Genomic DNA, 19,888 nt, shown 5'->3' on the forward strand with positions numbered 1-19,888 from the left:
GTGCTTCTGCAAGCGTGCTAGACTCTAGCTTTGTAGTTAGCGAGTCTAGAGACTTTTTAGGTTGCTCCAAAATAGCTTCGTCCGCGGACGTTTTGATAGGAAGATTATCATCAGCGTTAACAAGGTCTTGAGATGGCGTATTGTCCCTGTTGTTCTCTGCTGATTTTGGCAGTGTAGCAGCTTCACTATGAACATCCTTGTCTTCTGTTTCATCGCTCTTCGTTTCCACAGAATGGGTGCTTTCTTGCCGTTCCTGATCGAGACTTTCAACGGTATCTGGATGTCCCGGTAACTTTTCCTCCGAAACATCTGTCTGCTTCGTTTCACATAGAGATTCATCCGACAACTTTTGAACGGAGTCAGAGCTCTTGGTATCAACTTCGTCGGCGTTTGAATCCTTAAAAGCAATGGTCTTGCTATCAGAGTTTACATGTTCGTCAGCTGAAAAGCTGTCATCTTTCCTGCCCTTGTTCGCTGTTTTGAGCTCATTGTTTTTCTCTTTCAGGATATCACGGTCCTCGTCGGCTTCGTTAAGTTCTCCTAAATCCCTTGAATTGAGGGAATTATGCAAATCACTCACAATGTTCTCCTTGTGCCTCCCAACCTTCGATCCGTCTTTCACACTTTTAGTATTCTCAACAATATTCAAAGCATTGGTTATTGCGTCTTCATAATCGGGCAGTTGGGAGAAATCTCCATCGTGCATGAGAACACCTTCCTCTTTGAGTTCATTTTGATCAATACCCCTGTCTTTGCCTATCGCATCTTTGTCATTGGCAGCTCTTGACCTGGATCTCGAAATGGAACGCAAGTAGTTCAGAGACGAAGAGCTCGAAAGTCTAACGGACCCAGGATCGTGTCTTGGTTTTCTCTCCACAGGCGCATCGACGTTGACGCTGCCTTGACTATATTCGTCGTTAGAGATACCGCTGTGGTAGGAATCACCTTTTGCCAGATGTGGTTTGTACATTCCAACGCCTTCCCTGAATGGTGATCCGGAGCCGTCTGCGGGACGCGAGCGAGATCTCTGTCTCTCTCTCATTATTCTTGAGCTCGATCCTTCCCTTCTACTGGCTGGAGCTGTCAGAAGCTGGTCAACCTCATTCGAATAGGCTGATGGTTCTGTCATATTGTCCTGAGGCACCTTGGATTCTGACTTTGGTGTGATTTTCGGCTCTTCGGTCAGTTCCCCGCTTCCTTGGTTGATTCTCTGGAGTATGTCGTCTACAGTGGTGAGTTTTCCGGGCTCAATCAGGTCGCGATTTTTTTCTTCTGGCTTTGGAGGCTCTCTAGAAGGACTCTCGTATTTGAAATCAGTCAAGTGACTTGATTTGGCAGCAGCAGGCGCCACAAAATTTCCCGCATCACCGCCAAAAACTAGGTGCTCCTTTTCACGAACAGGCTCGGAGGAAACCTCGCTGCCAGGAGACTGAATGTAGCTAGAAGTTCCCTCCTCTTCGGTCTTCAGCCGTTCTTTTAATTGCAATGCATTTTTTTTCAAATGACCTTCCTCGTCAAGGATCTCATCAAGAACTTCTCCCTCCTCGTCGTTTAGAAGTCCACCTTCCGCTTTGAGTTCGTCTACGGACACAAATCCTATATGGGAGGTCGAGGGATTGGATTTGATGACGGGCCTCGAGCTGGAACGAGCGCGATCTAAAATGATCGACTCTGGCTCGTCTTTGTCTAAGTCCCCACTAGGAGTGCTGGAGTTTCTGACAGAAGACCCAATCAAGGAAGGGGTATTCTTCTTCTGAAAATCCTCAAATTCTGCTTCCATATCCATTTTGGAACAGTGTTAATCGTTGTTTGTTATCTTTGACAGGTATCTTTTTACCAATGGGAGGTGCATTTTTTTTGATTACCACTTTTAATTTTGCTACAACAGTCGATCGTCCCACAAAAATGTACAAGCTTTTTTATATGCTATTGTTAGTTCTCTATCAATTTCTGCATTGCAGCCTTGGCCTTCTCGACGTTCTCGGGAGACCCGCGAACATGCACTTCGTCAGACTCGTGCTTGATTTTCGGAATGTCGATCCGGACGTGGTACTCTGCCTCCAAACCTCTTCTGACCATTCCTGCCGATCCAATTAAAAGTGCATGCTTTTTCTTTGGAATCAGCACCGTCTCGTCCACAACGTTCTCGAGGTCATATACTATCTGTTTAACCTGCTCAATGATCTTCTCCACGACCTCCCTGTTACCCTGTGACACGATCTTGGTCGAATTAGAGCCAGCAGGTGGAACTTGTAGTAATCTTCTGAAATCGGCCCCGTCGTTTGGACCACATGCGTTCAAGATGATCTCGCGCTTCTTCGAGGCAGATGGCCCCACGAGATACTTGTGCCATTTTGAGTCGACATCGATCGACTCGGTCACATTGTTTTGAATACGATCAACAATGGCGTTGACTTTTTTGGTTGCAGCTCTGATCCCTTCCCTGGTACCAGTGAGCTCTAATTGCGCACTCTCGCCATCACTTTTCTCCCTCAAATGTTTGATTTCGACGCCAGTGTCTGCCGAAATGTCCTTCACCTGCTCTCCAGACTTTCCAATCACGCGCGGAAGAATGGCTATTGGCACCTTGATTGTTTCTTTGTATCCATTGTCTTTTTCGTACTGAAGCAGCTCTCTTAGCTCTTCTTCAGCCTTCGCAACGCCTTTGGAAGGTCCCTTGATGACAACCTCATCCTGATGACCGGTGGCATCTTCGAATGGGAATTTGATCACCACGTTGTACTTCTCATTTAACCGGTGCACATATACTCCAGAAGGCCCAATTAGCTTGCGGTGATACTTTTGTTCGATTTTCATCACCACCGTTCTCTCATCAGCCCACTTCTTGCCAAGCTGTATGAGTTTCTTCTCGCACTCTTCAACGTTGACTTTCAGCCCTGTGAGCTTAACAAGGGTTTTGTCACCCACGGTGGCATCCTCGCCCTTCTGAACATCAATTTGAACGTTATACTGTTCCTGCAAACTTTGGAGGTTCCCTCCTTTGTGACCAATGAGTCTCGAGAGCTGGCTAGTTGGGAATGCAAAAGTTTGGTTGTATTTAGAAGCCGTCTCATAATTTTTGACATCCTCGATGGCTTGCTTCAGTTCGCCGATCACCTTTGGAACATCCTTTTTGAACCCAACCACCACCAGTTGGTCGACACTCACACCATCCTTGTTTTGGTGGAGCCTGATTTGTATATCTGAGCCAAACTTAGACAGCAAGACCTTCAAGATGTGACCTTGCAATTTCTCCTGATCTGCAGACGGCATGTCCAGGACTTCGTAGGTGATGTCTCTGCTGATTATTCTGAGCTCATCCAGGGACTGGTCAACAGCATCCAATATCTCATTGGTCTCTTTCAATGATGGAAGGAATTCATCATCGCTTGCCTGATATAGGAGAACTATTTTGTTGCCAACACCCGAAAGCTTACCCAGAGGAACGATTTTCACGCTCTTCTCGTTCGCAACGGTCTCGTCCAATTTATCAAGAGCAAGAGTGTCAATGTCGTCGATCAGCCGCACAAAGGAGGGTGTGATCTTGTTGACAGCATCCACTATCTCTCGTCTAGTAGACTTTAAAGCTTCTTTATCGGATTTCGAGCAAACGAACTCCAAAATAACTGTCTTTGTTTGCTCATCGACAAGAGACTTATAGCTTGGAGCAGTGATCTTGACGTTGTACTTTGCCGAAAGTGCGTCGAACATGCCGGTATAAACAAAGAATGCAGTAAGCACTTTCGCATGCATGTAGTTTCCACCGTGAGACCTTGCCAGATCCAAGAAATCAGTGGCATACTCCTGGGAAAGCTCTTTTCCAAATGCTACAGCTTTTGGGATGTTCTCTTTAATACCAATGAACTTCACCGTGGTCGAAGGAGAGTCGAATTCTGGAACCTCGACTAAAACCCCCACGGTGCTGAAGATCTTTTCTGCGTCAAGGAACTGATGGACAATCTTGGGCACTGTGCGTTCCTCGACAACAATCCGTTTCGCCAGGTAGTCGATAACCGTTTTGGCGGTCTCGCGGGCCGCCAGCACAGTCTCTCGGGCACCGGAGAGATAGATGGAGGAGGCCCTGGAGTTCTCCAGCGGTAGATCAACCTCCACGTCGGGAGGCAGCTGGTTTTTGAGCTCCAAATTCACAAACCGCTTGAGTTTTTCATCAACGTCAACCTTGACGGTGAGGTTCTGGGTGTGTTGGTCGACTATAGACATGATCTTTTGTCTAGCTTCCTCACAGCTCTCCACGTCTCCCTCAACGACAACCTTGGCGAGGTTGGAAAAGATGTCGGCGTCGTCAGCTGCCTCGTTGCTGCCGGTCCTTGCAATATCGATTTTAACGCCTGTGGACTCGAGGATCGGCTTCAATGTTCTGCCCTGCGAGCCAATCACCGTGGATATGAGCTTGAACGGAATGCCGAACTCAATTTTCACAGGCTTGGTGACCTGTTTGATGAGGTCTTTTTTCGCGCTTTGGATTTTCGACGCCGGGCCGCTTAGCAGAAAAGTTCTTTTGTTGGTGGTGGCAGAAAACGTGGACTCGACCTTCACGTCGTAGGCGGCCTTGATTTTGGAAATGATCCTAAAGAGATCATTCTTCGACACGGGCAGTTGTTCTGCAGCGTCCACGATAAATGTGAGCTGGGTGTTGGACGACCTGACAGCGGGCTTGAAAGTGGACGGGGTGTTCGACGAGAAAGTGCGTCCATTGGACATGGACGGACCCCACTGGGCAGGAGCGGACCCGATTGATACCCCCAGGGCGGGGAAATATGTTTCGTCGTCGATTGACACCTTTTTGTCTTGGCTCGATGCCACGGAATCAACCTCGACATCCAGCTCATACGTGGTGGGCTCGGAGGCGGTCGACGACGGAGCGGAGGACTCGGTGGCAGAAATTAGAGGAGTCTCTGGGTCCTCGGAAACAGACCTGTGCTTCTGCGCAAGAAGTTCTGCTGGGCTAGGCATTCTTACTGGTGGTGTCTTTTTAAAAGAAGCTCCCAAATAGTTGAGAGAAATCTTGGTTGGTGAAGCTATCGAAGGAGGGTAACATTTTTTTTCTAGAGAGTAAATAATCCTGTCCGTTTCTTGCCCAGCGGATACACCACGAGCGTGGCCATAAACAGACCCACGCTGATTCCCAGAGCAACCTGGATCATGACCATTCCAAAATTCAGGCTCGAGAGCGAGTTGCCGCTCGACGTCGACGTCTTGTTGTTGACCAGGTTGTCTGCGCTCTGCACTCCGACCAACAACGAGCCTTGCGACGCGATACCAGACGGAACCTGGACGAAGACGGCCGGCAGCATGATCGAGACGGTCATGAACGATCCTTTGGAGAAAACCTTATTGAACGACTTGAGCAGTCTCGTGTAGGCGTTGCTAATCAGCCCAATCACGAAGCAGCCCAGAGTAGCATTGAATTCTGTGTTCAGCTTGAAATGTAAACTCGAGAAGTATGTCACCACGTACCCTGCGCCCGAAATGGCAATCATCACCGGCAGCTGAGTCCACGAAGACTGGTTGATGAGCGCAAGACCGATAGTGAACATAGGCACCAGCAGGATCCTCCAGGCGGGCGGCACGTTCGAGGTGCACGTTGTTGACGATGTGGCGTTGTGGTCAATCCATCCGTACAATGCAGCACCCAGTGTGATTCCAAATGAAAGCATCAATGAATAAATAAAGGCGTAAAACATACGCACGCTTCCGGCAACCAAGTTTCTGCTCTGCAGCTCGAGCGACCCGCACAGAATAATGTAGCCGGGTAAAATCAGCGCGAGGGAGCCCTGCACAATTGCAGCAAAGCAGAACCTGTTGCCGTTGTCGACCGAGCCAATGGCCCGGCCAATAAAGCTGGCCACCACGCAAGAGCTGATCTCAAACACCGAGGAGTACAGAACAGACCGCGGAGAAATGATAAACTGTAGGAACCCAATGACCAGCCCAATTCCAAACGAGATCGGCATGTCGATCCAATTCCCGCCGAATCCCCATGGCGTCACCATGGCCGAAGAAAAACCGTACAAGAGCACACAGTACCATTGGTTGAAACGGGGCTTGCGCGACAAAATCTCGTCTAGCTTCCCGCTAGCCTCCTCCACACCTATCCGATCGTGGACAACATCTTTGTAGATATCGTGAGTCTCATCCAGTTTCCCCAGGTCCAGACCCTGAGCACACCGCACTAATTTCATGTTTGAGGTGTGAGTAGCAGCGTCGCCAAAGGAAGCAATCATGCACCCTGGAAAGTAGATAAACGACCCGTCAATCTCTAGAACACGAGCTGTCATTGACATGTACTCCTCCAGTCTGTGCGTCGGTGCTCCGTAAAGCATGAAAGCCTTGCACAAGGTGAGAATGAACCGCTGGCGTTGCAACACATCGGCAATGTGCACGGTGATGCGAGCTCTCTGCTCGCTCTTGAACTTCCGTCTGATTTTCTTGCGCCTATTGGACTTGGCTTTCTCATCAAACCGCGGAATGAACTTGGTGTGTTTTTTATCTGCATTTTTCGGCTTGGCAAAGGAGGGCAGCTCAAATTTGTCTTCTGGTCTGGGCTTCGTTTTTGACTCCTCCTTTTTATTGCTCTTGAACATGTGGGTCAGAGACGAGGCCGATCTTGACCTCTTTTTGTGTTTGTAAATGGATGGGTCTCTCGAACTCGTCCCTTTGGCGCCCAGCTCCGGCACAGAGTTAAGAGACGCGTTGTCTATACTATAGCTGTCGTTTCTGGACATGAGCTGTAATTTATGATCCAGAGCGTCGGGACTCGTGGCCGTTTCGACGTCCGAGTAGTCGCTCCTGGGAGTCTGAGTCCCAGAATATTCAGACGCAGCGTAGTTTGGCTGATTCTGTGGATTGTACAGTGCCAGAAGACTCGAGACAACACCTTTCCTCACCCTTTTCGGACGGTCCACCAACGACTCAACGGAGTCGAACTGGACATAGTCGTCGTTATTGAGATCGTCGAAGTCGCCAACAGTGGCCTCAGGGTTTGGGGCCATAAATAGACTACTGGAATTCGGATGCAAGGTCGAGGCAGATGATAGATACCCAGCATTAGCCTCCTTGAAATGCTGATTGACCAGGTCATTGGTCTCAAATTGCAACTGGTCTGCGTCAAATGTCTTCAGAGGTATGTCGTTTTCAATTTTTTCCTCTTCGTCCGGGTTTCGCTCCTGTGATGACTTGCTTGCTCCGGGCGTTAGGCCACCCATCGGAGGCGGATGCCCAAAAATACGCGAGACTATGGTCTCGCTCCGCTTCTTGCGGGGAGATCCTTCGTCTGGAGGTCTCTCGCCTCTGTTGGTTGTGAAATGCCGTTTAATCCGTGTCTTGAAAGAGTCCCTCGACTCGTTTGAATGGACACTAGCAACAGAACCGTCGTCACCAGAACGCGTGTCCTCCTCCTCGTCCGTAGAAACATCCTCAGAGGATTCTTGGTCGACTTCGATCGCAGGAGTAGGCTTGCTTTTGGCCGCAGGAGTAGGCGAGCTCACATCGTACTCGTCTCTGTAGAAATCGTCGTCAAAATCTTCGTCTATCTCTTTTCTGAGGTTGTCAGTTCCATGCTCTCCAGATCCTGGGGAGATCATTGCGGGAGAGTCCACAGATGGACTGTTAAAAGTAGGAAAGCGCGGCCCTAAATCAGCATCGTCATTCTCGTCATCCTCTAATATGGGTATTTTATTTATAGTGGTGCCGGTATATTGACGATGCTCATCAGAAACCCTTCTGGAGAGCCTGGGTTTGCCATGCTTCTTTGACTTGCCAAAAGAAGGCAGCATCGGTGAATTTTGGCTAAAAAAAGGTGGATGCCAAAAAAATACAGAGGATGCCAAGTCAAAGGCACAAATACAAAAAAGTCAAATATGGCGTACTTTTTTAAAACAGGGGTATATCTCCGTAGAGAAATATTACACTGCCTTGGAACAAACATAAACTAACTTATTAGCAATATACAGGGAGGTATAAATAAGGAAGAAACCCAAACTGTAAAACCGTTAATCATTAAGTGCACCAGAAAACATTTCTATCATATAAAATCAAACAATGACAAAATGCTAATAATTGAATTGAATGTACAATGATCACGAACAACATGTCAAAGATCATAAATCGGTCCAGCGCACAAATGAATAGTATATCAAACTTTCTCGCTCAGAGGAATGGCGAATAAGGACTGACGTTGTCCTTTACTCTTGTCTATTTCTCAATCTTTATATTCCCTCGAGAAGCGATCGAATCAAATAAGTTCAGATACACTTGTTTTTTTTTCTCATTTTCTTTTATCTCCTGCTTCTCTCATCTTCCCACCATTATGAAATTACCACCATTGAGATGATGACGACGATGCTGATGCAGCGGAGCTACCAAAGCTGTTGAATCCTCCACCGTTTCCGTAACTGCTGTATCCTCCTCCTCCATAGCTAGATCTACCACCATAGCCGTTTCCGTAGCCTCCAGAGTTGCCTCCGTACTTTCTGTAATCCCTATTCTGGGTCTTGCCTCCTCTTCCGCGACCTCTGCCAACGGAGTTCTCTCTTGCAATCACAGTCAAAAAGTCTGGGACCTCTTGGTTGGCCTCGCTAAGAAGTTCAATCAAGTCTTTCACAACGTTCTTGTTTCCTCTGTTGACAAAGGCAGTGGCGACACCAGTATTTCCTGCTCTTCCTGTTCTTCCGATACGGTGGACGTAGTCGTCAATATCGTTTGGAAGATCATAGTTGACCACATGAGTCACATTAGGGATATCCAATCCTCTAGCAGCAACAGCGGTGGCAACCAAAATTGGCGTTCTTCCTGATCTGAAACTCTCCAATGCTCTTTCTCTTTCGTATTGAGATCTGTCACCGTGAATAGAGGTGGCTGGGAAGTCTTGATTAATCAAAAAGTCGGACAAAATGTCAGCCATCTTTTTGGTTTCAACGAAAATCAAAGTGAGTCCATTGGACAGCGTGTCTTCGGTAGACGTGAGAATATCCAGAAGACTGGACTTCTTCTCATCGTCCTCAACGTATAATATTCTTTGAGTAATGTTCTCGGAGGTCGATCCGACTCTTCCCACCGACAAAAAGATGTAGTTGTGCAAAAAGTCCTTGGCCATCAATTGGATTTCCTTAGGGAACGTTGCAGAGAACATCAATGTTTGTCTTTCACCTGGCGGCGGCATGTCGCAACCCTGAATAATGTGCCTGATTTGAATCTCAAAACCCATATCCAACATTCTGTCAGCCTCATCCAAAACAAGGTATTTAATGTTCTTCAATGAAATCTTGCCTCTCTCCAAAAGATCGTTCAATCTTCCTGGGGTGGCGACCAAAAGATCGCAACCCTGCTTGAGTTGGTCCATTTGAAGATAGACCTCGGCACCTCCATACACGACAACTGGTCTGACCCAGGATCTGTAAGAGAACTTTCTGGCTTCCTCATAAATTTGAGAAACCAACTCTCTAGTTGGTGCAAGAACCAATGCAGTTGGATGCGCTTTTCTTCTGTCGAAGGCATTGTCTGTTTGAGAAGATTCTGAAGGTCCATGCTTGAAGGACTCAGACAAGACTGGGAACAAGAATCCACCAGTTTTACCCGAACCGGTTTGAGCACATGCCATCAAATCTCTGCCATTTGCAACAATAGGAATCGAATATTTCTGCACTGGGGTTGGCTTGGTGAATCTAGCTTGCTTGATATTTTCCACGAGTAAAGGATCCAACGGAGGCGAAGTGAACTCACTGATTGGCTCTGGCACATCGTCACCTGACGCTTCAACTGGAATCTCATCGTAGTTGTCAAAGTTGATACCAGAAGACTGGGTTTGTCCATCTCCTGCCTTACCGTAAAGCTCTAGCTCGAGCCTCTCGTTACGCTCAGCTGGCTTATGAGCACCGTTAACCCAAGAACCTTGACCTGGCTGAGCTCTGGATCCCCTGCCAAAGCCGCCGCCTCTGGAATATCCATTGCCTCTGCTGTAACCTGATCCTCCTCCAAAGCCTCTGCTTGGTCCTCCAAATCCCCTGTTGTAACCTCCTCTGCTGGCAAATCCGCCTCTGCTGGAAAATCCGCCTCTACCAGACGATTCCCCTGTGTCTCTTGGAACGTAATCTCCTCTTGATCTGTGTGGCGGGACGTATGACATCTTTTAATAATCCACAATCTATAAAGAAATAATCTTGTGGGAACACTAACCCTTTTATCCTATCTTCACGTTGCTTTTCTACTACTGAAAAAAAAATTTTCACAAAGGGGGCAAATTTGGGTTACCCGGCTTACTAATTAAGTGAAAAACAGGGATATACCTAATTATATATCTATTTCTCAAGGTCCTTCTTGAGGGTACCCATGAAGGCGTGCTTCTCAGCTGGGGTCTGGAATCTACCCTTACCAAACTTGGAGGCAGTGTCAATCCACTTGAGGTTGACTTGCTCCAGGGCTCTTCTGTTAGTTGGGCCGTACAGAGACTTTCTCAAGGTGATGACTCTCTTGACTGGACCTGGGATGGATCCCTTCAACAGAACAAAGTCGTTGTTGACGGCACCGTATCTGACGAAACCACCCATTGGGGTGATGGTCTTCTTAGTTCTGTCGAACTCAGTAGCACCAGAAGCTTCATCACCAGCCTTACCAATTCTGTAAATCTTGTGGTTGATGGAGGTTCTGTGGTGGTAACCTCTTTGACCAGCTCTGGCAACAGTCCACATAACGTGGGATGGATGCCAAGCACCGATACAGGCGACCTTTCTGGTACCTCTGTGGGTCTTTCTTGGGAGCTTCTTGGTTCCCCATCTGTGGGTAACACCCTCGAATCCGTGACCCTTGGTGACGGCAATGACGTCAATCATCTCGTTTTGCTCGAAGACGGAGTCAACAGAAACGGTCTTCTCAAAGTGCTCCTTGGCCCAGTCGACCTTGTCGGAGACAGAACCACCGTTCACCTGGATCTCAGCCAAGTGAGCCTTCTTTTGGGTCAGTGGGGTCTTTCTGATTTGGGTGTGGACAAGAACTCTCACGACGGAACAGTACTTCTTGATTCTAGCAAGCTCCTTCTCAATCTCGGCAGCGCTGTTAGCGTACTTCTCGGAGTATTTGGTGAAAGCTCTCTTCTTAGACTTGTACCAGTTCTTGTAGAATCTTCTCTTGACCTCATCAGAAAGGTGCTCAGCCCAGACAGTAGTCAAAGATCTCAGTCCTCTTGGGGTCTCGACGTAACCGACTACACCAACAACGACAAGTTCTGGAGTGTCAACCACGGTAGCAGCTTCGACAATCTCTCTCTTGTGCATCTTAGAGCCTGGTCTGTCCAAGTCTCTAACGATGGTGGTCATACCAGCCTTGTAACCAAGGAAGGCGGTCAAAGCAACTGGCTTAGACTTGACGTCCTTAGGGAAAGCCTTACATCTACCTCTCTGCTTTGCAGCTCTCTTTCTTGGGAGGAAACCCAGGGAACCGTGTCTTGGCTGCTCGTACTTTCTGTGGGACATGATGAAATGAAAATAAAATGAAATGAAAAATTTGAAAAAAAACGATGAAAAATTTAGCTGGGATGAGGAAAAAAGTTGTTAGGCAGGGTAATAACGACAGCAAATGATGTGGTTGTCTCAAAAGGGTAACGCGGTAATTGTACAAAAAATTTTCACGATCTCTATCAAATAAACTGACTCACCATGTTTAGAACTTTCACCAAGGTGGCCCTCCCGGCCATCAGATGGAATTCTATCAGACTATCGTCGACCAAGAGCTTAGACAGAGCCACCCTGACTATCAGGGACGGCCCAATCTTCAATGGCTACTCTTTTGGAGCTGATAAGAACGTCAGCGGAGAGGCAGTGTTCACCACCTCTCTTGTTGGATATCCCGAGTCTATGACTGATCCTTCCTATAGAGGCCAGATTCTTGTCTTTACTCAGCCGCTGATTGGCAACTACGGTGTTCCTTCGGGCACTGCTAGAGACGAGTACAACCTGCTAAAGTACTTCGAGTCGCCACATATCCAATGTATTGGTATTGTTGTCAGCGACGTGGCTCTGCAATACTCTCATTGGACGGCCGTCGAGAGTCTGAGCCAATGGTGCAAACGTGAGGGTGTTGCTGCCATCACTGGAGTCGACACCAGAGAACTGGTGACTTATCTGAGAGAGCAGGGCTCCAGTCTGGCCAAGCTGAGTATTGGCGAAACATACGATGCTGATGAGGACGCGGCTTTCGATGACCCGAGCTCTGTGAATTTGGTGCACAAGGTCACTACCAAAGCTCCTTTCCATGTTCCTTCGCCCAATGCCAAGTACCATGTTGCTGTGCTAGACTGTGGTGTCAAGGAGAATATTCTGCGCTCCCTGGTGTCCCGTGGCGCCTCTATCACTGTTCTTCCTTACAATTATCCGATCCAGAAGACTGCCGACAAGTTTGACGGTGTTTTCATCTCGAACGGCCCTGGCGATCCCACACACTGTTCTGCCACCGTTGAAAATTTGAAAGAGACCATGGAGAAGTTCCCAGACCTGCCAATTTTCGGTATTTGTCTTGGGCACCAGCTGCTCGCATTGGCCTCTGGAGCCAAGACTGTGAAGTTGAAGTACGGAAATAGAGCTCACAACATCCCGGCTTTGGACCTTCTTTCTGGCAAGTGTCATATCACGTCCCAGAACCACGGCTACGCGGTTGATGCAAAGACCCTACATCCAGACTTTCAAGAGTACTTCATCAACCTGAACGATCTGTCGAACGAGGGAATGATCCACAAAACCAGACCGATTTTCTCGACCCAGTTCCACCCAGAGGCCAAGGGAGGTCCTTTGGATTCGTCCTACCTGTTCGACAAGTACTTCGATTTGCTCAAAGAATACAAGAAGTCGCACTTGAAACTAAGCCCAGACGACTTGCTGATTGACATTTTGCCAAAAGAGCGCGTGGTATAAGCTTTAGTTGCCGAATATAGTCTTTGGACCCGATCCTTAATGAAATTCACTAGATAAGATAGGAGTATTCTACTTTTGTCGCCCGACATCAGAACTAAGTCGGAAACCTCTCACCAATAAATGGTGCCAATTTCTTTAGCAACGACCTCTGAATCATAGATTCTAAAGATTATATCCATATCTATCAACGGCGAAAATTAATTATCGATCTTTTAATTTTATGTTTCGGTTGCACCCCAAAGTTAAACTTCTCCTGGAACAACCGTTACCGTATACAGTCCGACGGCTCATATCGTAAAGTAGGTATCGCATTAGCACTCGTGTGTATTAATTATATAATTGTGCCTGGCAATTAATTAGGAACACATCTGCACGGAATTTTATTCCTGAAATAAAATCTAGTGAAAAAAATGCACGTTCTTTTGACCAACGACGACGGTGCTCCGCACGAGACCGCAAGTCCATACATTAAGTTTCTCGTCGAAGCTATTCACAAGTTGACTAACTGGGAGTTGACCATCTGCGTGCCCAGCTCCCAAAAGTCCTGGATTGGAAAGGCCCACTTGGCAGGAAAAGAAATCTCTGCCTCCTATATCTACTCTGCGATTGACCAGCCATCAGATAGTTCTTTCCACGGGCCGTTCTCGTATCCGAATGCCGATCTTATCAAGGACCCCAACATGAAAGAGTGGTGTCTTCTGGACGGCACTCCAGCCACCTGCGCAGACATTGGAATCAACCATATTGCCAAAAAGCCCGTCGATCTTGTGATCAGTGGGCCCAATGTTGGAAGAAACTGTTCCGCACTATACTCCTTGTCTAGTGGAACGATTGGAGGAGCAATGGAGGGTGTACAGCACGGCAAGAAAGCGATTGCTGTGTCTTACGCTTTCGAAGCCGACTCTTTCAACGATCCTAAAATTCTGGCTGAGGCCTCGTTGGTGTCGGTCAAACTCATCGAGAAACTCGTTTCAGTGTGGGATGACCGCGTTGATTTGTACACCATCAATGTTCCTTTGAGAAAGAGCCTGAAGCTCGGCGAAACCAAGTGTGTGATGACCCCAACACTCGATAACAAATGGACAAAGTCTCTGTATACCGCCAAATCCGAAAGTCCTGAGCAGCCAGCCTCAGATATCGTGGACCAGAGCGTTACCCACGGAAAGACCTTTAAGTGGACTCCCGACTTTGACTCTGTGCACAAGAACCTCGGAGATGGGAGCGTTCTGAATGATGCTATAGCCGTGGACCAAGGGCTTGTTTCCGTTACAGCTCTTAAGGCAGCATTCAAAGAGATCGATGATCTCAACACTGGCGAGTTGATCATTGAGTAAGTTGGACAGAGTTCTATTCTAACATATAGAAATTCTCCGAAACGTAGCTCCGATTCTGTTTTCATTGGCTACCCAGCAGATGCGTATCTTTTCGATCCTTTAGAGCAAGCTCTGGACAAGTACTTGAACAGCAGGGTTTCGGGAAAGACGCTTGTGTTTGCAGAGTACGAGGATCTGGATCACGAGAGGATGATGAGTGACAAGAACTATATGGCCAACTCGTATATTTATCGGAAGGGTCTGATTCGAAAACACTATTTGGCCAACACCATTGCAATGTACACCTCGAAAAATCCATCGAGTATACTAAATCAAGCTTTTCCCGAGACATACCAGCTGGAGCTAGACTATGCAGAATTTTTGGATGACTCTCTAGACGAAAGCTACGAACTGCGTCAGGATCTGGAACAAAACGAGCAGACGCTGTCTAAAACGTATATTTTGAAACCGAGCATGAGTGACAAAGGCCAGGGCATCAGGATTTTTCAGACCATTGACCAGTTGCAGAACATATTCGACTCGTTTGAAGAGTCTGAGGAAAATGGAGACGAAAACGCCGTGATCACATCCCAGCTGCGCCATTTCATTGTTCAGGAGTATATTGCCAACCCATTGCTGCTTCCAGAGTATGACAACCGGAAGTTCCACATTCGTACCTACGTGCTCTGCGTGGGTGATCTCCGGGTGCTCGTTTATCAAAGAATGTTGATGCTATTTAGCGAGAAGCCATATCACAGGGATTTTGACAATATTGACGGCCATCTTACCAACACTTGCTTGCAAGGCGACACAGACAAGCTGGTTGTGGTGGAGCTCGGTAAAAGTGTGCTTTCGGAATTCTCCCAAAATCAGATCCGGGAGTCCATAAACTTAATAGTTGGAGAGCTATTCAGAGCAGCCGCAAATGACAAAGTCAATTTCCAGCCTCTGCCAAACTGCTTCGAGACATTTGGTATCGATTTCGTGGTGGACGAAGACCTCAACGTGTCGCTGCTCGAGGTAAATTCTTACCCTGATTTCAAGCAAACCGGAGACGATCTTAAAGGTCTGATCTACGAGCTGTTTGACGGCATTGTGCAACAGGGAGTGGTACCTTTCTTTGGGGGCAAGCTAACGCCCTCGAGCAGTTTCAAACAAGTCCTTGAACTGGCTTAATGTGTATTATACTATTCACTTTCTTCGCTCTTGTCGTAATTTTCCTCGGCCATTTCCTTGCTCCACTTATATATATTATTTTTCACGCGGTCTGCTCTGATAAAGCCGTTGCGAATGGTGGTTAGCGATCTGATAAACTCCTCGTTCCGCTGGAGCGCTATCTGAATCAATTGCCGAGACTCCTCTGCGTCTTCCGTCTTGCGGATCCCGAAGTTTGGGTCTCGCTTGTATTCTGGAAGCTTGAAGAACGGATCCTTGATACGCTCATTGATCTTTCTGGAATCTTGCGCCTCGCCGTTTCCGTTCTGGCATTCGTCATCGTCCTCTTCTTGCGTGGCATCCATGTCCTTGTTCAACCCGTTCTCTTCGCTTCCGGCTATCTGTTTCTCCAGGTCGAGGTTGTGGTCGTAGTCTGGGAGCTTCAAATTGTCTGCCAATAAGTCTTCTGGACAATCTCCCAGAAACACGCTCATCAGCTTGCTGAGCTGGATCACGTTGTCTTGCTCCTTCTCTATGAGCTCTATCGTCTGCTCGGCGAGTTCTTCCAAATGCGTGCTCTTATATATCCTCTCTAATGTCTTGCGCTCAACGATGTTCGTGGGATGTGTTATCGGCGCTAATATTTCAGCAACGTCCACGGAATCAAATAGTCCTTGTACAGAGTCGTAGTCCTGCTTGTACCCATCGTCTTCGTCCACTATGCCAAACTCAGCGTCCAGTTCACGCTGTATTATCTCCTCCACGGTCTGGTCTTTGCGTCGTATAACATATCGTGGCCGTTTCTCACCAGTTTCAGGGTCAATTTCCTCTATTTTAACCAGTTTGAGATCGTCCCTGTAGGAGTTCAGATTCGTGTAGTCGACCCCGTCGGAGTTATACAGTAGCTTGTTGCCCCTGTTAGAAAACACGCTGGCGTCGCCATCCGGCACGCCAGCCAATAAATCCTTAGCAGTAAACCCTGGCGAGTTCAGAACGGCAAGCTTGAACCGCAACAGATCTTTCTCAAACGAGTCGTTGCTCTTCATTATTTTACACTTATATTTTTTTGTTTGGGGTATTTTTCTTACATGTAGTTTGTGGTGTACAGATGTACAAAATCATAAATTGGAAGGAGAATCCTCGCGACCGACTATAGCGTCGTTGTCCTGCAAGTCCCTTTGCGCTTTCGAGGAGTTCGAGTCGGCGTCGGAGCTCGACACGGGCGTCACATACGTGATGTTTTGTAGTTTGTTCATTAAATGGGCGGCCTGCTGGGTCTGCTTCGAGATATTCCACGTTTCCGCCTTATCGAGGTTTTCGTTGCAGAACTTGATGATTTTGTTGATCATGTCGAGCGACTCCTGAGCCAGAATTAGCACCTTGCCATTTCGATCGCTCAGAATCTGGTGGCGGATAGATTTCTTGAACCAGTTGTTCGGCTGGCCTGTGTTCTTCGGCGTTTTATTTCTGTACTTGAACAGGTTGGCCAGCAGTTGCTGTGCCAGCGACCGGGACTTGCGTTTTTGCGATTCAGTATTCTGGTCCGGGTATTCCAGGGAATCTTCGTATATCGTCTTTGTTTCGTCGTCTGAGTCCTCATCTTCCGACTCCGACAGGTTTTGCTCCAATGACATGGCCCAGTTGGTTGGTAGTTTTAACAGCATTTCACGGACGTTCGAGCGGGCAGGCTCTGGAAGCGAGTTTGCAGACACTTTCGAAACCACATTCACTATTTTCTTCACAGTGCCCACTATCTCGTTTTTGAGCTGCTGGACAGGTATTTCTGCCTCTGGACTCAGCTTTGGGGTTTCGTCGGGATTTGGAAGACTAGCCAGAGACGCAGCACTACTCACGGAGGCCAGTGAAGGCAGTGAAAGCGTCGAAGCACCACCGTGTATATTATCAGGACTCGATGAGCGAGATTTGCTCACATTCTGTTCATTTGCCAGGACGTTGATGAGGTTCTCAATGCGCTCGCTAAGTTGCGTGTTTCCGATCTTCAAAAAATTAATGAGCATGGTGAGTCTGCGGCGACTTTCGATATTGAGATTCAGAACACTGAGCTCAGTGAGATCCTGAAGACTTTTTTGGGTGGAGATGGCTGACGATATGGTAACCTGCTGACGTAGAGATGAGTTGAGGCGGGCGAATCGAGGCTGTGATGGAGGCGGAAGACGGTTGTTGAGCTGAGATCCAGAGCTTGTCTTTTCCAGTTTCGGCCGCTTGAGCGGGATCTGCTCATATGCGTCGTCCCTATCGGGTCCGACAGACTCTGTCTGTTGGCCATTGCGAGCACGTTTGGATTTCTCGCCGCTGAGGAGAACAATATTGCTTGAAGTGTTGATCGTTTTCTCCAACATGTAATTGATAGAGCTGGATATAAGAGGATGGGAGGTGACTTTGTCGAGGATCGTTGGCTTAGATAACTCTGGCCGGTTCTTCAGCTCGCCCAGAGCCTGTGCTGCCATCAGAAGCTCTGCAGCATTTGGGTCCTCTGAATCGTCTCCCTTGTCTATCAGCTCGCCAATTTTGAGCGGTCTGATCCGCAAGTTCTGCCCATTGTCTGACATAAATAACTAGCTTGGATTGCAAGAACCCGAAGATTCAATAGTCCCTTTCAACGGCTGACAGCTCTTGTACAAAAACTGGGGTAGCTGGTAATCAGATGCTAATATATTTACAGCACGGAAAAAGTTTTCTTTTTTTTGTTGAGCGACGCGTCGATTTGCCGATAGCCTGTGGAGAAGCATATGAAAACTTATCATAGCATAAATTAGGAAATTCTTGGGCATGAGATAATATATCCTGGTATAAAGGCACCCCGCCCATAGGCGAAAAATCGCATGTGGTTTTTCACATGGAAACATCATGACCAATTTCCTGGATAATCTCACTTTCGCGTGTAACGTCGGCTTTTAACCTCCAACTCAGCAGACCATTCGTCCATCTGCTCCACCAGCAGCGCGAGCTTTTTGGTCCGCTCTTCTAACTGTTGTAATTTCGGTTTGTTTTTGGCCAGTTCCTGATCCAGCGCCCGGATTTTCGACGTCTCGGACTCGAGACTGTCCAGATAAGGCTCCAGCTCTCTATACCGGAGGATCGTCGAGTTGTTGAGCGTTTCCATCACATTGAAGTTGGTCAGCGTCGACTGCGTGTCAAGCTCCAAAATTTTCCGCATGCACTCGTACGAATTCCGTATGAGCTGCCGCAAATCGTTGGAGCTAGCCATGACTAGACGATTCTTTGGAAAATAAACACCGCCAGGTTGTATATTAAACCTGTCATTGAAAATTAGCATGTGCACAGCCCGAATACAGATTCTGGCGGCTGGATGGTAGCACAAAGCTTACCGGCGGTTAAGAACAGGATAAATAGTCCGAACGTCCCGCTGGATATGCTTGCATATAATATCACTAGATCCAACCATGGTTAGAGTCAGTTCGCTTCGTTCCAGCAAGTTCTGGACCTTCTACGTTTTGGGAGCACACTTGCTTCAGATGGCCGCTGTGGACGCTGCGTCGGTTCAGCATCGGGCCGAAGCCGATGCTCTGCAAGCCCATCTTTCCGATACTCAGCAGGTTCTTGCGCCGGCTCCATACTATGAGAAAAGAGACTACGAAGAGGCCGATTTCGAAGCCGAGAATTACTACGAGGACGACGAGGAGTACGTTGCCGAAGAGTACCAAGAAGAGGAGGAAGAAGACGGCGATCTTGAGGCCTCCAGCGCAGGGTTTTCTGTGGATGTTCCTGTCAAAGGGCCCGTTGCCGAGGAGGACCAGAGCTACGACAAAGAAGGGAGACAGCTGGTGTACGAGGTGGACGTTGACCAGGTGAAAAATATGATAGACCTCTATTTGGCGATGGGAAAGGAGAAATTCGCTGGGTTCCTTGCTACATGCTCGAACGGCCACTTCATGGAGGCCATGAAGATGCTGAGCGCCGATATGGCTTCCAATAAGGAAGGCGGCAACCTGGGCCGTCTGAACAAGTTTTTGGACGCCACTGAAGAATATCTCAAGCACAACACTGCGGCAGAGATGTTTAGAAACGCTTTCAAAGGCGGCAAAGACGTCGAAACTTTCAAGCAACTAGAGAAACTCGACCAGTACTGTGTGGAGAACGAGGAGGAGTGCAACGACGAGCTCACGTTCCAGCAGCAGTCTGTGGAGAACTCAACTCTCAGCATAGAGTACAAGAGACAGGCGCGCAGAAGATCCAAGCTCATCCAGCAGGTTCTCCAGGACATCGAGGACGGAAAGGACGTTCCTATCAGTGCTGCCGAGTTCGAGTACAGGGAGGGCAACATTTTCCTAGACGAGAATTCCAACGAGTACTACGAGCTGAACGATGACGACTGCCAGAGTGGTGCAAGCCACCTACGGTCCAGCTTTTCCACCCTGATTGCCATTTTTATGGTGACACTTCTTATTTAGGACGTTCATTTAGAGACATTTATAAAATTATGGTGCAAGGATTCATTTTTTCACAAAAATTATTTAT

At 47.8% G+C, this 19,888-nt stretch overlaps 9 protein-coding genes across 9 annotated transcripts; 3 read left to right on the forward strand and 6 right to left on the reverse strand.

The window, feature by feature from the left end:
- Positions 1 to 1,893: 1,893 nt before the first annotated feature.
- On the reverse strand, positions 1,894 to 5,004 carry OGAPODRAFT_17105 (uncharacterized protein). Its single transcript, XM_018354890.1, has one exon. The coding sequence runs from the start codon at positions 4,972 to 4,974 to the stop codon at positions 1,933 to 1,935; it is 3,042 nt and encodes a 1,013-aa protein (XP_018209157.1). The 5' UTR covers positions 4,975 to 5,004; the 3' UTR covers positions 1,894 to 1,932.
- A 28-nt stretch (positions 5,005 to 5,032) lies between these two features.
- On the reverse strand, positions 5,033 to 6,926 carry OGAPODRAFT_89945 (uncharacterized protein). The gene is made up of 2 exons (XM_018356950.1): positions 6,779 to 6,926; positions 5,033 to 6,511 (listed from the first exon to the last, which is right to left on the reverse strand). The coding sequence occupies exon 2, from the start codon at positions 6,342 to 6,344 to the stop codon at positions 5,067 to 5,069; it is 1,278 nt and encodes a 425-aa protein (XP_018209158.1). The 5' UTR covers positions 6,345 to 6,511; positions 6,779 to 6,926; the 3' UTR covers positions 5,033 to 5,066.
- A 1,013-nt stretch (positions 6,927 to 7,939) lies between these two features.
- OGAPODRAFT_17106 (uncharacterized protein) lies at positions 7,940 to 10,196 on the reverse strand. The gene has a single exon (XM_018354891.1). It carries the CDS (start codon positions 10,142 to 10,144, stop codon positions 8,336 to 8,338), a length of 1,809 nt encoding a protein of 602 aa, XP_018209159.1. The 5' UTR covers positions 10,145 to 10,196; the 3' UTR covers positions 7,940 to 8,335.
- Positions 10,197 to 10,253: 57 nt separating this feature from the next.
- OGAPODRAFT_77590 (60S ribosomal protein L3) lies at positions 10,254 to 11,486 on the reverse strand (the record flags this gene model as incomplete). The annotated part of the gene is made up of 1 exon (XM_018356351.1): positions 10,254 to 11,486. The coding sequence occupies one exon, from the start codon at positions 11,484 to 11,486 to the stop codon at positions 10,317 to 10,319; it is 1,170 nt and encodes a 389-aa protein (XP_018209160.1). The 3' UTR covers positions 10,254 to 10,316.
- Positions 11,487 to 11,669: 183 nt separating this feature from the next.
- On the forward strand, positions 11,670 to 12,970 carry OGAPODRAFT_102168 (small subunit of carbamoyl phosphate synthetase; the record flags this gene model as incomplete). Its single annotated transcript, XM_018353095.1, has 1 exon — positions 11,670 to 12,970. The coding sequence occupies one exon, from the start codon at positions 11,670 to 11,672 to the stop codon at positions 12,918 to 12,920; it is 1,251 nt and encodes a 416-aa protein (XP_018209161.1). The 3' UTR covers positions 12,921 to 12,970.
- Positions 12,971 to 13,330: 360 nt separating this feature from the next.
- On the forward strand, positions 13,331 to 15,409 carry OGAPODRAFT_95263 (uncharacterized protein; the record flags this gene model as incomplete). The annotated part of the gene is made up of 2 exons (XM_018357709.1): positions 13,331 to 14,250; positions 14,302 to 15,409. The coding sequence occupies 2 exons, from the start codon at positions 13,331 to 13,333 to the stop codon at positions 15,407 to 15,409; spliced, it is 2,028 nt and encodes a 675-aa protein (XP_018209162.1).
- A 10-nt stretch (positions 15,410 to 15,419) lies between these two features.
- Positions 15,420 to 19,858, reverse strand: OGAPODRAFT_77593 (uncharacterized protein; the record flags this gene model as incomplete). The annotated part of the gene is made up of 2 exons (XM_018356352.1): positions 16,540 to 19,858; positions 15,420 to 16,428 (listed from the first exon to the last, which is right to left on the reverse strand). Exons 1-2 carry the CDS (start codon positions 17,956 to 17,958, stop codon positions 15,421 to 15,423), a joined length of 2,427 nt encoding a protein of 808 aa, XP_018209163.1. The 5' UTR covers positions 17,959 to 19,858.
- Positions 16,461 to 19,858, forward strand: OGAPODRAFT_17108 (uncharacterized protein). The gene has a single exon (XM_018354892.1). It carries the CDS (start codon positions 18,814 to 18,816, stop codon positions 19,819 to 19,821), a length of 1,008 nt encoding a protein of 335 aa, XP_018209164.1. The 5' UTR covers positions 16,461 to 18,813; the 3' UTR covers positions 19,822 to 19,858.
- OGAPODRAFT_9729 (uncharacterized protein) lies at positions 18,279 to 18,617 on the reverse strand (the record flags this gene model as incomplete). Its single annotated transcript, XM_018357940.1, has 1 exon — positions 18,279 to 18,617. One exon carries the CDS (start codon positions 18,615 to 18,617, stop codon positions 18,279 to 18,281), a length of 339 nt encoding a protein of 112 aa, XP_018209165.1.
- Positions 19,859 to 19,888: the final 30 nt, after the last annotated feature.

The sequence above is a fragment of the Ogataea polymorpha genome (genome assembly GCF_001664045.1).
Source record: "Ogataea polymorpha strain NCYC 495 leu1.1 chromosome Unknown OGAPOscaffold_6, whole genome shotgun sequence".
Lineage (NCBI taxonomy): Eukaryota > Fungi > Ascomycota > Pichiomycetes > Pichiales > Pichiaceae > Ogataea > Ogataea polymorpha.